At 55.2% G+C, this 13,576-nt stretch overlaps 4 protein-coding genes across 4 annotated transcripts; 3 read left to right on the top strand and 1 right to left on the bottom strand.

The window, feature by feature from the left end:
- Nucleotides 1–3,113: 3,113 nt before the first annotated feature.
- Nucleotides 3,114–3,557, top strand: CABS01_13591 (uncharacterized protein; the record flags this gene model as incomplete). The annotated part of the gene is made up of 1 exon (XM_060546933.1): nt 3,114–3,557. The coding sequence occupies one exon, from the start codon at nt 3,114–3,116 to the stop codon at nt 3,555–3,557; it is 444 nt and encodes a 147-aa protein (XP_060394757.1).
- Nucleotides 3,558–3,920: 363 nt separating this feature from the next.
- Nucleotides 3,921–5,834, top strand: CABS01_13590 (uncharacterized protein; the record flags this gene model as incomplete). The annotated part of the gene is made up of 1 exon (XM_060546932.1): nt 3,921–5,834. The coding sequence occupies one exon, from the start codon at nt 3,921–3,923 to the stop codon at nt 5,832–5,834; it is 1,914 nt and encodes a 637-aa protein (XP_060394756.1).
- Nucleotides 5,835–7,244: 1,410 nt separating this feature from the next.
- CABS01_13589 (uncharacterized protein) lies at nt 7,245–9,371 on the top strand (the record flags this gene model as incomplete). The annotated part of the gene is made up of 3 exons (XM_060546931.1): nt 7,245–7,840; nt 7,903–8,447; nt 8,605–9,371. 3 exons carry the CDS (start codon nt 7,245–7,247, stop codon nt 9,369–9,371), a joined length of 1,908 nt encoding a protein of 635 aa, XP_060394755.1.
- Nucleotides 9,372–9,724: 353 nt separating this feature from the next.
- CABS01_13588 (uncharacterized protein) lies at nt 9,725–11,764 on the bottom strand (the record flags this gene model as incomplete). Its single annotated transcript, XM_060546930.1, has 4 exons — nt 9,725–9,821; nt 9,948–10,954; nt 11,014–11,462; nt 11,533–11,764. 4 exons carry the CDS (start codon nt 11,762–11,764, stop codon nt 9,725–9,727), a joined length of 1,785 nt encoding a protein of 594 aa, XP_060394754.1.
- Between the last annotated feature and the right edge of the window lie 1,812 nt (nt 11,765–13,576).

The following is a 13,576-nucleotide window of genomic DNA, read 5'->3' as shown; positions in this document are numbered from 1 at the left end:
CTAGTAATCTTACGTAATTAAACGTACTATAAAATTTAGTTAATAAAAATTATATTTATAATATTAATTTTATAATAAAAAGTAAAATAAATAGACTTATTAATAAGTATAAGGCTAAAATAGAGTACGAGGCTAAAGTAGAAAAAGTTACTAAATTATAAGCTATAAGCTATACGGAGTAATTAATAGTTAATTAGGTAGTTAATTAAGTAGTTAATTAAGTAGTTAATTAGGCTACTTCGTTAATTATATTAAATTAAGCTAATTCGTTAATTATTATATTTTTTACTAAAATAATTTAATTAATTATAAGTTAATTAACGGCCTCTAATTAATTTAATCTATTTAAATACTAATTATATAGAGCCTAGCTTACGTATGTGCCCGAGACCGGCGGTCGTGTAGCGGCCGTAGCTACACTTGGTGGCAGAATAGCGGGAGCTGCTGGCAGAATATCCTCCCCCTATGTGTATGTAGGCACTCACGTAGGGTTCCCTCCGGGGCACTACTCCGGTAATAAAGCCAGTTTTGCAGCCGCAGTATACTCTTTCGACACCAGGCGCAGCTCTCAGGGGGTTTGATCCGATGTTCATCAGACTTGGATTTCACGTCGTCTTTGCTGAACCGATCCCGCGTCAGGGGGGACGCGGGCAGCGCGGGCTCCTGGGCTTAGCGAGCCGCAAGGCACCCACATATCTGATGCCGGACGGGGATTTGAACGTGAGATGTGACTCCGCCCTCGACCCAGCAGCCGTAAGGCTCTGAAGTCTGGTTGGCTTCCCTGATGCAGATCGCTATATGGCAGGCTCGGGTCGCTACGATTTCCTGTGAATGGGCGTTCATGGCGGCGGACCTAGAAACGCGAGCGGCGAACGCAGACCAGCTGTCAATGATCGTACACGGGTCTAGAAGGCACAGTTAGTTGACAGATTGCAAGGCTATAGCTCGAGATCGTAATAGTCTAATCGCGTGCGTCGCGCTATGTCTACGCACGGGCGAGACATCATGCGGGTTTAACCTCTGCCACGTCGAGGGTGGCTGGACGGCGGCCTCTGTTCAGCTTCAACGAGACGGTGCGTGGGCTGCGATTGGTGACTTTGGTGACCTCAGTTCTCCCTGCTTCGAGTCTGCAACGGTGCATTCCATTAGGTCCCACGTCCCACTGGACAGGCCATGATGCTAGTAAGGTAATTTCGATTCCGCAAACAGGCGTTGCGGGCAGAAACGGCGGCCCACCGGTAGTTTAGCTTGAGTGCAATCCTCTGTTTCTTTGAGGGAATCGTTCGTGATGGCGCACATAATAGCATGGATAGGTAGGTAGCCACGGTAGCACAGAAGAAATCGAGCGTTCTGGTAGCGATGCCGATACCGACTCGAGCCAAGTGCGAAACGAGGTGCATGTCGCCTCAACACGCGGCATGGCGGCTGAGGCGCAGGTAGGGTGCCATCCATCACGAGCATCATGGAGGACGTATCCATATACGCGCCGCAAACGAACTGTCGTACAGATACGCCGGAACAAATCATCGGATGAGGGAGATGGGATTCTTGTCGTAGGGGCCCTGTAGGCACCTCATCTTGGATACTCGGCTGGCCTCGCCATTTGGACTCTGTAGACAGCTGACGAACGAGGCCATGGCGTCATTTGGCGAACCCTTCAGAAGTTGAGAACGAAGGAGTGAGGAGAAGCCCATGTTGTACAGTCAACTCGTAACAAGATGCATTCTCGGCCATTGGGATGTACGATCCGTAGTGATTAAACGCGGGCCTGGGTCGAAGGAATACTGGCAGTCCCCTCCATCAGCGGGCTGAAACAGCCTACTAACAATCGAGATGGGAATTGGGGACGAGTGGTCATTGGTGACGAAGAGGGCAGGGGTAGTGGTCGAGTGGTGTGTTGGAGGCACGCCTGTCTTGTCTTCTGATTAATGTCTCGAAGCTGCCGCGACCGAGGCATGCAGGATAAGATTAAAGATGGGATTGAATCAGGAGCCGCATGCGCATGTGCGTGAAAGCGAAAGCCAGTGGGCTTCTGGGTTGCGTGAATGCAGACTGTAGGTATTCGCTCGAGAGAATGGATGCGTTCGGGAAGAGGTCGATTGTGAGAGAAGAGTGGCTGGCTGTTGTGTTGCTGAGTGATTCGTAGTCGTAGACTCGTGGTAGCGGTACGAAGTAGTGCGCTTTGGAGTCTGGAGAGTAAGCACAGCCCGGATTGCGCATGGGAGGGATTGACATTGACAGCTGAAGCCTGAAGAGGTGGCCCCGTCTCGGCCTCCGTTGCCCGTGAGTACTGCGTAGAGGTAAGGTAGGTTGATGATGCAGGTGCCGATGGTGGTGGGCTGGTGAGGTGGTTACCTAGGTACCTTGAGGTGGGTGCGCTGTCAAAGTCGTTGTCCATAGTGAAATTGGTGGTGGGGTACATGGGGACGTGTCAAGACAACTGCGAGCCGCCACTCCACCAGCCCCAGCCGGCCAAGCAGTGCTGCCAGACTGCCAGTGTGCACGCACAAGCCAGCCCCCAAAGAATAACCCAGCCCCGAACAACCCCGGCAAGTGTTGTTCTGTTCCTGAATCCTGCTTGCAATGCCTGCTTTCATTGCAGGGCTGCCGATGTCTGCTGGGACGCTGAGGAGGGTTGCAACTGCCAATTGCTCCGCACTTTGAGATGGGAGGGGCCGGATCCAGTCTGACGGAGCCAATGACGGACATTGTGGTGCCACGGTGCCGTACCTAGTCGTCCAGGCAGGCAGGCACGCTAGCAAAAATAAAATAGTGCCTTTTGTCGCGAAGTAAATGGAAGGATTGCGATGCTTTACCTTACCTAAGGTACTTCAAGTAGTTACCTAAGTAGCTTTTGGCTGCTGACAACACACTCAAGATACTTCACCCAGCATGTCTTCCGTCCAATTATTGAGGTGACCTTTGGTGCTTACCTTAGGTACCTAGTAAAGGTAGGTAGGCAGGCAGATACCATGGTACCTTAGACACGCATACATGTTAGGCACGCCGCGTATCCGGACCTCTTGGTACTAACGCATCTGAGGTCCAGTGCCTTTTTGCATTGCTGACGAGGTGGGCAATCCACAAGGTACTTTTCCACCTTGAACATATCGATGACATCCTTGTCAATCCCATCCCAACTTTCCCAACTTCCCAACCACAGAGAGAGGGAAGACAAGGTCAATGTTCAGACACCCGGCCCCGTCGCAGGGTTCTCCGTGGCTGCCAGCTTTAAACTTGAAGCCGAACTTACACCCCCCTCCCCCCCCCTCTACGCACTACGCACTACACTTCCTTACCACCTCACCTATTACCCTGTACTCTCTCTTCCGTCTCCCATCTCTTCCGGTGTCATTCACTCATTGTTCTGCTTCTGCCACCCCGTCAAGTTACATTCTTATCCAACCAACTCCTGGACACTCCTCTCAAGTTTCTTCTTTCTCCTTACCAAGGTACTCCTTATCCTACAGGCATATGCTGCGGTCCTCGTCGCGGAATCCTCGTCTACTCCTCCCTACTCCTCAATTCTCAAGACCCTTGATGCTTGTTTCTCCTAGCATCGCAACACTGCGGCACTGAAAATACTCAACGTCGTGGCAAAGGCAAACCCACCCCTCGAACTTCATCGCCCCAATCAACCTGTTCAAACCGTCGTCCCACGTTCTCGAGTCCCACCAGCCCTCCGTGGTCAGCTTCCGGTGCCTTGATCCCCCCTGGCCCTACCTCCTTGGTGATTTCCTCTAGCCAGCCGATTAGTGAGAGTCTAAGCAGACCAAAAACTACATCCGCAGTCAAGCCAAAGAGAAGTGAGGCAAGGTAGCAAAGGGGAAGGGGTAACGGAGTACGCAGTACGGATACTGCGCCGTCATCCCAATTATAGGGTAACCCACCGCCATCCCATCCGGGGGCCCTCGTTCAAAATGGACTTCCTCCGTTCTCACAGTCGCAAGGGAAGATCCCGCTTCTCAAAAGCCTTACCCACCCCTCCGTCTCCAAAGGCCGAATCTCTTCCCAAGTCTAAGCAGCTCCCTTCGATACCTCCCGTTCCTCCCCTCCCGTCCAAGAAGACGAAGACATTCGCCATGTCAGACAAACCGCTTCCACCACCGCAACCCCTCAACCAGTCTCTCCCTCCCCTCCCTCCTCTCGAGACAAAAGCGTTGCCCCCGGTACATATACCTCGCCGCCCAGTTGCAAAGCAAGCACCACCGCCCTCTGCCCCGGCGAACCAGCAGAAGCAGCAAGAGCAGTATTCTCCCGAGGACGAAAGGAACTCCATCGGCAGTCTGCTCTCGGCCTATTCAAGAAGCTCAGGGGAATCCCTCATCATGTCGCCGGATGGAAGCGCAAGTCAGAGAGATTCGAGCCAGGCATACAACTCTGAACACTATGGGACAAGGGAAAACAAGATTTTGACGCCAACCTCGTTGTCATCCGGTGACAATGACCACTACGGCGCACAAAAGTTCACATCCAACAAGGGCCTACCACCTCACCCGGCCTACTACAATGAGCAGGCCGGCGCCGCTCCGGTCAACTCGGCACCCGCCCCGACTGCTGGCAGCCCGACAAGCTATGTATCGGCAGCATCGCCTCAGCAACAGCAGCGACCACTATGGAGGAGGAGATCCGTAAAATCTGATCGTAATATAGAGGTGCCAGATCTACACCTAACAGTCAGCCACGGGTCAACCGCTGCTTCTTCTCAGCCCAACACCGCGCAATCATCTTACACAGCAACTCCTCCTCCGGCCCAGCAGCAACAATTTCCTCCTCGCAGCACGTCAAATCTTCCCGGCAGAAATATTCGCCCAGTTCCCTCTCAAAGTCAGGCGGCTCAGACGAGCAACATGGGCCAAGAGGTCTCGCGGTTGAAGGAGAAAGTCCATCATTTGCGCGATGGTCAAAATGGCGCAAATGTGGGAACGTCTCATAGCGACACTGCGCTCTCGCCAACTCAACGCCTGCCGACTCCCGATTATGAGAAGGAAGACGTCAAAACGCCGGTTGTCGAAACAATCGTATCGCCCGTCTCACCCGCTTCCTCTCCCGAGCCTGGCCGCGAGCAATCGAACGAGTCCAAGCCTCCTATCCCCCGCAAAGCGGTCACGGCCCGCAACTTACACAACGCTCAAAGCCTGCCTCAAATGCGCGCAGATGGGCCTGTGACCAGCAACGAGGCTCCCCCGACAATCACGAGAGACTTTGCAGTCAGCCCTGTTAGTCCCGATCCTCAGAACCAGCTGCCGCCTCGGGCCGCCTCCAACAAGCAGCAGCAGCAGCAGCGAGAGTATGTACCCTATGCGCCAGCACCCGGATTCGCGCAGGGAGATATGCGACCCGCCTCGAGAGATCAGCGCCCCAACCAAGAACCCGTCGAGTACCGCGAGCTCAAGGTCAAGGACCTGCCGCCTGCCGACCCTCGCGCGTCGTTCTTCCCCATGCAGGGTTCCGAGCCTCCCAGCCCCGGCATGATCTACAAGGCTCTGCCCTTAAAAGAGAGCATGCTCGATTGCTACGTCAAGCACCGCACCATGGACCGAACTCGCAACCGCAACTACGCCCTAACATGCCAGACGTGCGGCAAGGCCGATACCGAGGATCGTTATAAGTGCCAGTTCTGCTACGTACGCATGTGCGCTTCCTGCCTGCAAATCTTCAACAGCAACCGCAGAGACCTCCGGAAGCTTATGGCTCACTTGGAGGGCAACCCTCAGAGCGGCGGCTCCCAGGAGCGTCCTCCCACGGCAGCTGGCATCGAGGCCCCTGAGAAGGAAGAGCAGCGTACAGACGCTCAACAACAGCAACAGAACCAGCAATCAGTCACAGCCTGATTGCTTTCAAATTCACATTTTTCCAATTCTCTTCTTGTTTGCTTGGCATAGGGAAATCACATGGTCATTTTCACTTCCAAGCGGTTTTTCAACATTTTCCCCGGCGGCCGGACTTTCACGGATCTTCGTCACCAAGGGGAAATGATCAACTTTCTGCATTGCGGGATTAGATAGAGAGGTCGATTGGTTGATACCCCTTCTCGCCCCCAAGATACCAATGTTTGTCTATAGGAAGTCGTGGCCCCTAGGGAAAAGGATGGAAAAGGGTCACGCGCACATTTTTCTTGTTTGTTGGAAGGGATCACTACTACTACTATTACTTGCTTGATGCAAGCTCTGAGCATACGAAAACGAAGCTTGATAACGAGAAAGGACAATACAGGCAAATGGGGAAAGACAGGTTAACTCCAGATTTTGGAAGGGTGGGCTCTCAGAGAGCCGGAATTGAAGCCCGACTACTTTTTTCACAAAAGAAGAAAAGGAAATTCAAAGTAAAGATCTTCAAGCTCGTATATGCGGTGAACTGTGGTGCTACATACGTCCCAAAACTCAGGGACACACCAACGAGAAGCGCAACGCTTTGTGTAATAAGCAAAGACACGCAGGAACTGTTTCCTCGACTTGCCCATCTGCAAATGTGTCGGGGCACGACGTTCAGCGAGAAGGGGGGAGAAACCAGGCAGGTTGAGTTATTTACCGGATGTACCGGAAATTACTGCATCGCGTTGGCGGACACACGAGGGATGTTACGAAGTACGGAGTATCCATACAGACTGGTAGGGAGGGGTCTCATCGGAGAAAATAGACGGAAGGAAATAAAAAGACACCAGCTGAGATTCGCGAACAGACGGGGTGCCACTGTTCGGCTCAGCCCGCCGACGTTGGAGTCGAGGAGATCCAAGCGCCGGCGCTAGAAGACTCCTTGGAGTCCTGCAGGGCGGTGGCTGGACCGGCCCGCTACTGCAATACTTTTGTTGTGGCCAGGTCTAACCATTAGCCATAAGTACCGTTCTATCTTAATGCAAACTCCCATCTGAACCTGGTCCTGATCTTCACTCATCATCGGCCCCCCACCGTCGCCCGGGCCCCTAGCAACCCCCACACCGCAACGAAACCGTACGGCGCGGCCCCTGACGTCGAAAATCAACATCAACATCGCGAACCCGGCGGCCCTTTGGCGAAGATACCCACCGAATTCGCTGCGACCCTCATCGATCTCGCATTGGCGACTCTTTCGCTAACTCACCAATTGACCGAACAACCGACCGCGAGCGCGGGGTCTCCGCAGAGACCTCGAAACCCGGCCGCGACTCGCGCCGAGACCAGCGGGACCATCGAGCATCGGGAGAGAACCACCGACCTCCAGAACCGCATGATCACCACACACATACCAGAGACCCCGGCGTAGTCATGTCCTCGTCGCTAGCCCGCACCCGCTCCCTGCGAAAGCCAACGCAGGGCTCCTCGACCGATCTTCCCCCTACGACCGCAACCTCCGTATCCTCCTCGGCTTCAATCACGGCAGCTAGAGGCCCCGCGAGCTCGACCACAGGAGGAGCAGCAGCAGCGCCATCAGCGTCGGCGTCCACATCCCACCGCCCCGTATCCCCGAGTAGACTACCCGCGCCCCGGTCCCTCGCCGCAACACGTCCCACAACACGCACCGTCTCCGGCGCCAGTGTCGCGAGCAGTACAGCGGCGGCGGCCACAACCGCCTCCGAGGCGCCCAAGAAGAAGAGGCCGAACCCCTTATCGTCGCTGCTGAGCAGAAGCTCTTCGACGCGCCAACCAGCGTCCGTGACAACGTCGATTTCGACGAGACAAAGAGATGTGGTAGCAGGTGCTGGAGCAGGAGGAGGACTAGCTAGCTCGGGACCAATAAGCGCCCCTTTGAGCAGGACAAGCGCGCTCTCGGGCCTTACGAGGACGACTTCGACGAGGGAACCGGGACTGACACGGACGCGATATCCCGCAAACGCCTCGACGAGCAACCTCAGCCTCGTCTCGTCATCCAATGCTGCTGCAGGTAGAACCGGCGCTGGTTCCGGACCGTCGACGCCCACGACAGCGAGACCGACGACCTCGGGCGGTCTACCATCCTCGAGACGCGCCGGTGCACCAACGACGACTTCGACAGGAGCAGCAGCAACAGCGGTAGGAGCTGGGAGTCCAACAAAGGGCCACGCGCGCGCAAGGAGCGTCGCGACCCTGAACAACAGCACCGTCCTCCGACCCCCAAGCCAGACGTCGTCTACCGGGGCCACTGGCGCCGCACCGAGATCACGCCCGACGTCCCTATACGGCGCACCTCCGACGTCTTCCTACCCATCCTCAACAGCATCCACGACCACAAGACCCCGTCCCCCCTCAGCAACAGACCGCCTCTCCTCGAAACCATCCGTATCCTCCCTCTCCTCCGCAACAACCACAACATCAACGCGCACAGCCCGAGCAGGCAGCACAACAACAGCACCAACCCGCCAACCCCTCAAACAACCTCAAAAACCACCACCATCCCACCAAGCAGCAACAACAGCACCACCACACCTCGCCCGCCAACAAGCCCAACAACGACACCCCTCCCCAACCTCACCACCCAGAACCACAAAACCGGTCCTCCGCCCAGCCTTCTCGACCTTGCAACAGCACTACTCCCCCGCCAAATCTCTCGCCCCAAAACCCCTGACGGCAACCTACCTCGCCGCCCCGTCCCCGTCGAAACTCCCCGCCAACATCGCCCTCACGGCAGAGACCTCCCGCCTCCAAACAGAGCTCCTCCAGCTCCACCTCCTCCACCGCGACCTGCCGCAGGTCACGTCCCAATGGCACGCCAGCGCCCGCTCCAAGCTCGCCGCGCGCCACGCCGACCTCGCGGCCTCGGCGAGAAGCCTCGCAGCCCTCGAATCCGACGCCGCGGAGCGCCGTAACCTCGCAGCCCTAAGTAGCTGGGGAGCATCCACCGGCAAAAGCGGCAAGGCAGTAACATCATCCCTGCCGCTGGAAGACCGCGTCCAGCGCCTAGACGCCCTCCTCACATCCCTCTGGTCCCTCGACGACCCAGGCGGAAAACACCACCGCCTCGTCCGCGCCTTCGAGCGCTGGGCCTCTTCCCTCGCCGACCTCGAAGCCGCCCGCGCCCGCGCAGAAGACGGCGCCGACCCCTCCGCCCTCCTCGACGACAACGCGGACGTCCGTTTCGGCGGCGGCCTCGACGCGCGGTGGAAAGACGACGCCGCGGCGTTGGTAAGGCGTCTCGAGGGGTGGCATGCGCAGCTCAGGGAGCTAGAGTATCGCGGTGATGATGACGAGGACGCGACCGCTAGTGCTACCACGACACAAGCGTCGAGCTTGAAGCGCATGTTGGACGGATGCAGCAGTCTCGTCAGGGACATGCTCGACGAGCTGGCCGTCATGGAAGAAATCGAGGCAGCGGCGGTGGAGAGGGAGAACGAGTGGATTAAGAAGATGAACAGAGAGGGAGACGACGGCCGCGGCAGAGATACCCAGAGAGCCGGTGCCATTTGGAGAGTGATTTAAGAAGACAGGCTGTGTTCTGACCGATCCCGTATAAATGTACGTCACATACAGTGAGCCAGCAGGCAAGCAAGCGATGATTCCCGGAGAGGCACCCTTGCACAGAACAAAGGTGTCTCGGCGTCAAATTCGTCAAATATCAATGTCTGTTTTGATGCTCTCTCTCAACGCAACTTCTGTTTTCCGCTGTTATCCACCACTTCCGCTGTTGGTAATCGATTCTTCGTCCTCCATAACGATACTTTCCACACCCCATTACCTAATTGTACAAATCAAAAGTTGTTTTGTTCTGACTGCAACCTCCGGTGCTTTGCAATTTCGGCCCGCACACACCCTTCCCATCTCTGTGTGACCCATCAGATCAATGCTTCAAGCCAGGTCAAGTCGCCGCCCATGGCGAACTTCCACCATGCAACTCCTACAACGATGGCAGCCGTGCTCGTGGCCAGCATCCTGCGGACAAAAGTCAACCTGTCAGATATTGTGAGGAATAATGACAAACAAAGGAAAAGGTAATGAGAAGAACACGAGCAACCGATCCACTGTGCTATGCGAACCGGAATAGAGAGATGACCTTACGCCTTTCTCTTGCTGCCGAACAACCGGCTAAACAGTCCACCAATCCAGTCTACGAACAATACGCGGAAGAAGGCCTGGAGCCAGCCTCCTTTGCTGTCTGCGACGCTGTGTATCGAGGAAGGGGTTCCAGGACGCTCGGTCGATGCAGGCCCGCGCTTTTTGAGCTGGCCTTTGTGACCACCATCGCGGCCGGAGGTCGTTGCCTCGCCGCCGGGGCTCGAAGCAGAAGCCCTTGCCAGTTCGCCGTCCTGACTGACACTGGAGCTTGCTCTGTCTTGGGGCGGCTCAACGCGGATGGCAGGGCTCAAAGGCTCGGCGGGGCGAGTCTTAGGCGACAGATCCCTTGACTGCTTGCCGTTGGACTGGCCGTTGGCAGCAGGTGAATCTGAGCTTGACGACTCTGAGCTTTTCCTGGATTTGGAGCCTTTCATAACGACTCCCTCGTCATCATCACTCCCGGGAGATGTAAAAGCATGCGGCGTTGGCCGTACCGCGGGGCTCGGAACTCTGACCAAGCCCTCATCCTCGCGATTGGCCTCCTCGGCATTCGGAGTCTCCTTATCCTCTTCGGCGATTGATCCCAGAGAAAGGAGTGATCTGTCCGAGACCATGGAGCCGTGTGACTTTCGCGGAAGCTCCAGCCTCTTGGTGGAGCCCGGACTAGAGGGGCCAGACGAAAGGACAGCTTCATCGAAGTATTGATCAGAACTGGCCCGGCGTGTTCCATTTATAGGTGAAATGGGCGCGCCATAGAAAGCAGTCCGATCCTCGTTGCGCCCAGTCTCGACCTTGCGCACGGCATCGATGATTCCGTCCCTGTTAGAGGGCCACCGCTCGAGGGTGGGATCATTGAGGTCATACTCGTCGACATCGTACTCCACAGTGCCATGATGATCGTAGTCCTTTGGAATTTCATCTTCGTCATCAGCTGAAGGCTCGTAGGGTCCAAGAGCTTCGTGAGCGAATAAAGGTGCAGGACAGTCGTCCGAGTCCTCTTCCTTAAGATCCTATCATACTGTCAGTCATGGCTCTACAATTATGAGTCTGCCGCTTGTTTGGCACATACCTCATCAGCGTCTAGCTTCTGGGCAGAATCGGCAACCTCAGCCGCAGTGCTCGCAACTTGTTCAATCGGCGTCGAAGACAGACGCCCCCTTTCCTCGTCCTTAAGGTGCTCCACGCCCTTGGGGAGCGCTGCAAGTCTAGACATGTCGACCTCGGCGTCAAGTTTCTCGGCGGTATCAGCGACCTCTGCGGCGGTGTCCGCAACTTGGCCGATCGGGGTCGACGAAAGTCTTTGCCGCTCCTCGTCCTTGAGATAATCTTGGAGCTTTGTTTTCGGCTCAAGCTGGGCAGCAGTATGCTCTCTGGCAGCTTTTGACGCGTTCACGTCTTCGGAAGTTGAGGCGTTTTCGCTTGCAGGTTGGCTGTCGCCGTTCACACCGTTGAGTTCCTTCAACTCTTGAGACGCAGGTGCTGTCAGGAGGTTGTTACGATTGCCAGATCCGTCGGTGACTGTAGATTACCTCCATGTTAGACGAGCTTGCTGAAAACGCAGCATTGCGCAACTTGGGGGCAAACATACCTATAGCTGCAGTCTCGTTAAGAACCCACCAGTCCCCTAGACCAACACGGAACTTGTACTCGATCTGCGTGTTTGGCCGAACTTCAATGTTCTTGTAGAACGTGTGTTCTCCACCATCTTCGGTGGTGAAGTCCATCTCCTGGGGCTCCCATTTTGGATTTGAGAAGGAGCCGGCGACAAAGATGGGAGGCTGCGTCCCGGGCTGCTTGTAGGTGATGGTCACGGAAACCATTGTCGACGACGGCCTCCGCGGCGAAGTAGGTTGAAGTTGGGTAGCTTAACTCTCGTCGTCACTCGGCCAACTCAATCGCACAAGGACGAGCGTTTGAAAAGGTGGATTCTCTTCGTCGGCTACCCTTCTATCACGGCTCAAGTCAGCACAGGTAAGAGAAACCTTTCGGGAAGGAAAACTCGATGAAAATGGCAGAGAAGGAAGCCGTTCCCTTGGAACCCACAGCGAGGGTGGCGGGTTGAGATGGGCAACAACGCTGACGAATGCGGCTGTCTCTGGGCGATACCTTAAAATGCGGCGCTAGTCGTAGGAAGCAAGAAGGCGTCAAAGGTGATGGGATTGACTTTTGGTGAAGGAAAAAAAGAAATGGAAGAACACCAAAGGGTGCGAGACAATTCTACGGGAGGAATCTGGAGTGTGGAGTCTCCGGATGAGTGTTTCACGCAACGACGCCAACGAGGAAGATTCGGGGGCTGCGTATTTTGTGCGAGTGAAACGGCTTTGAGGGAACGAGCTGATTGGGGGTTTGGAAGAGTACGAGGAGAATGGGGCAGAGCTTACTGCAGCAAGGCCATACGGAGGCCGAAGGAGAAACGTAACGTGCAGATGCTTCGAGCTGGGTGAGAGGAGCTCAGACAGTAGAGAGATCAAGAAGCCGATACCTTGTTCTGGGTGAGGTGGGTGGGAGGTGCAGCAGCTCAGAACAGGGAAGCTGCGGCACAGGAGGGGTTCATTGCATGATTATTCCGTATGTCGTATGTGCCATGTCAAAGGTTGGGGTGTGCCGGCCGGAGAGGAAGGAGACTGGGAAAGAGGTTGGGAAGGACGAGGTCATGGAGGAGGCTAATTGCTATCTAAGCCTTCTAAGGTGGTAGGAAAAGTTGAGGCAAAGCACTTGCTCACTTTCAGCTTCCTTACTTGCCCGAGTTTGAATGCAATCTGGTTTGCGACCTGCAGTCGGGTACTTTGTTTGTCATGGCTTCCAACGCTATGAGAAATAAGACCCGGACTTGTCAGCAATTGAGCTGGATTGCACCATCTATTTTGTATGGCACATGGCGATTGCTGGTCCCTGATGAGACGAGAATGGACCATAGAAGTAGGAACCCGTGCTGAGGCATGAGATGAGATCGCCGCTTCCTCTCTTTCACCAACATTACCCATTCCTCCCCCGTTTGATCCAAGTTTTGTTGGCGGTTTAGCTCCCGACGCAACGCTCAATGCGCGACCTGAAGCTCCCGCAAATCATTGCCCCAGCATAGAGTAGCGGTTATCAGCACCGCAGTCAATGGCCACCCAGCTGCTCCATCTCAGCGTCGGCATGCTTTGTGCGTCATCATCCCTGATGCATCCCGAGAGCAGGGGAGTCGCTGGGACATGGCCATTGGCTATGTTTGCTCCCGTTTCCAAAGTATCGGAGACTTTCTAGCACCGCACGAGCCATGCAGCTCCACAGTCGCTGGGCTAAGGTAAGCTGATCGTGGGTCCCAGTGGATGAAGTTGGAACTGGAGGGCCTGGCCCAGACCGGGACGGCAACTTCAGACATTGAGCTAACAGCCACCTCCATCATGCCAAACAAGCTCCGTGGAATGGGTATTTCTCTGGCAATCAGCTACAATTCCATCTCAAATGTTTATTTATCAACGAAGTCGCAGCCTACGAAACCTACGCAGTACACATCAACACTATAGACCTTTTATCTCAGCACCACTGCCTTGAGATCCATACGCAGGCGTGGTGGATGAGGTGGTCGCGTGCAAAACTCCAAACTAACGTCTCCTGTCCAAAGGCTAGACAAGTGAGGAAGGGTA

This window comes from Colletotrichum abscissum (assembly GCF_030869225.1).
Source record: "Colletotrichum abscissum strain IMI 504890 chromosome Unknown Scaffold_46.1, whole genome shotgun sequence".
Taxonomy (NCBI): domain Eukaryota; kingdom Fungi; phylum Ascomycota; class Sordariomycetes; order Glomerellales; family Glomerellaceae; genus Colletotrichum; species Colletotrichum abscissum.
Note: the sequence above shows the minus strand (reverse complement) of the source record. Positions and strands in the feature narration are given on the sequence as shown.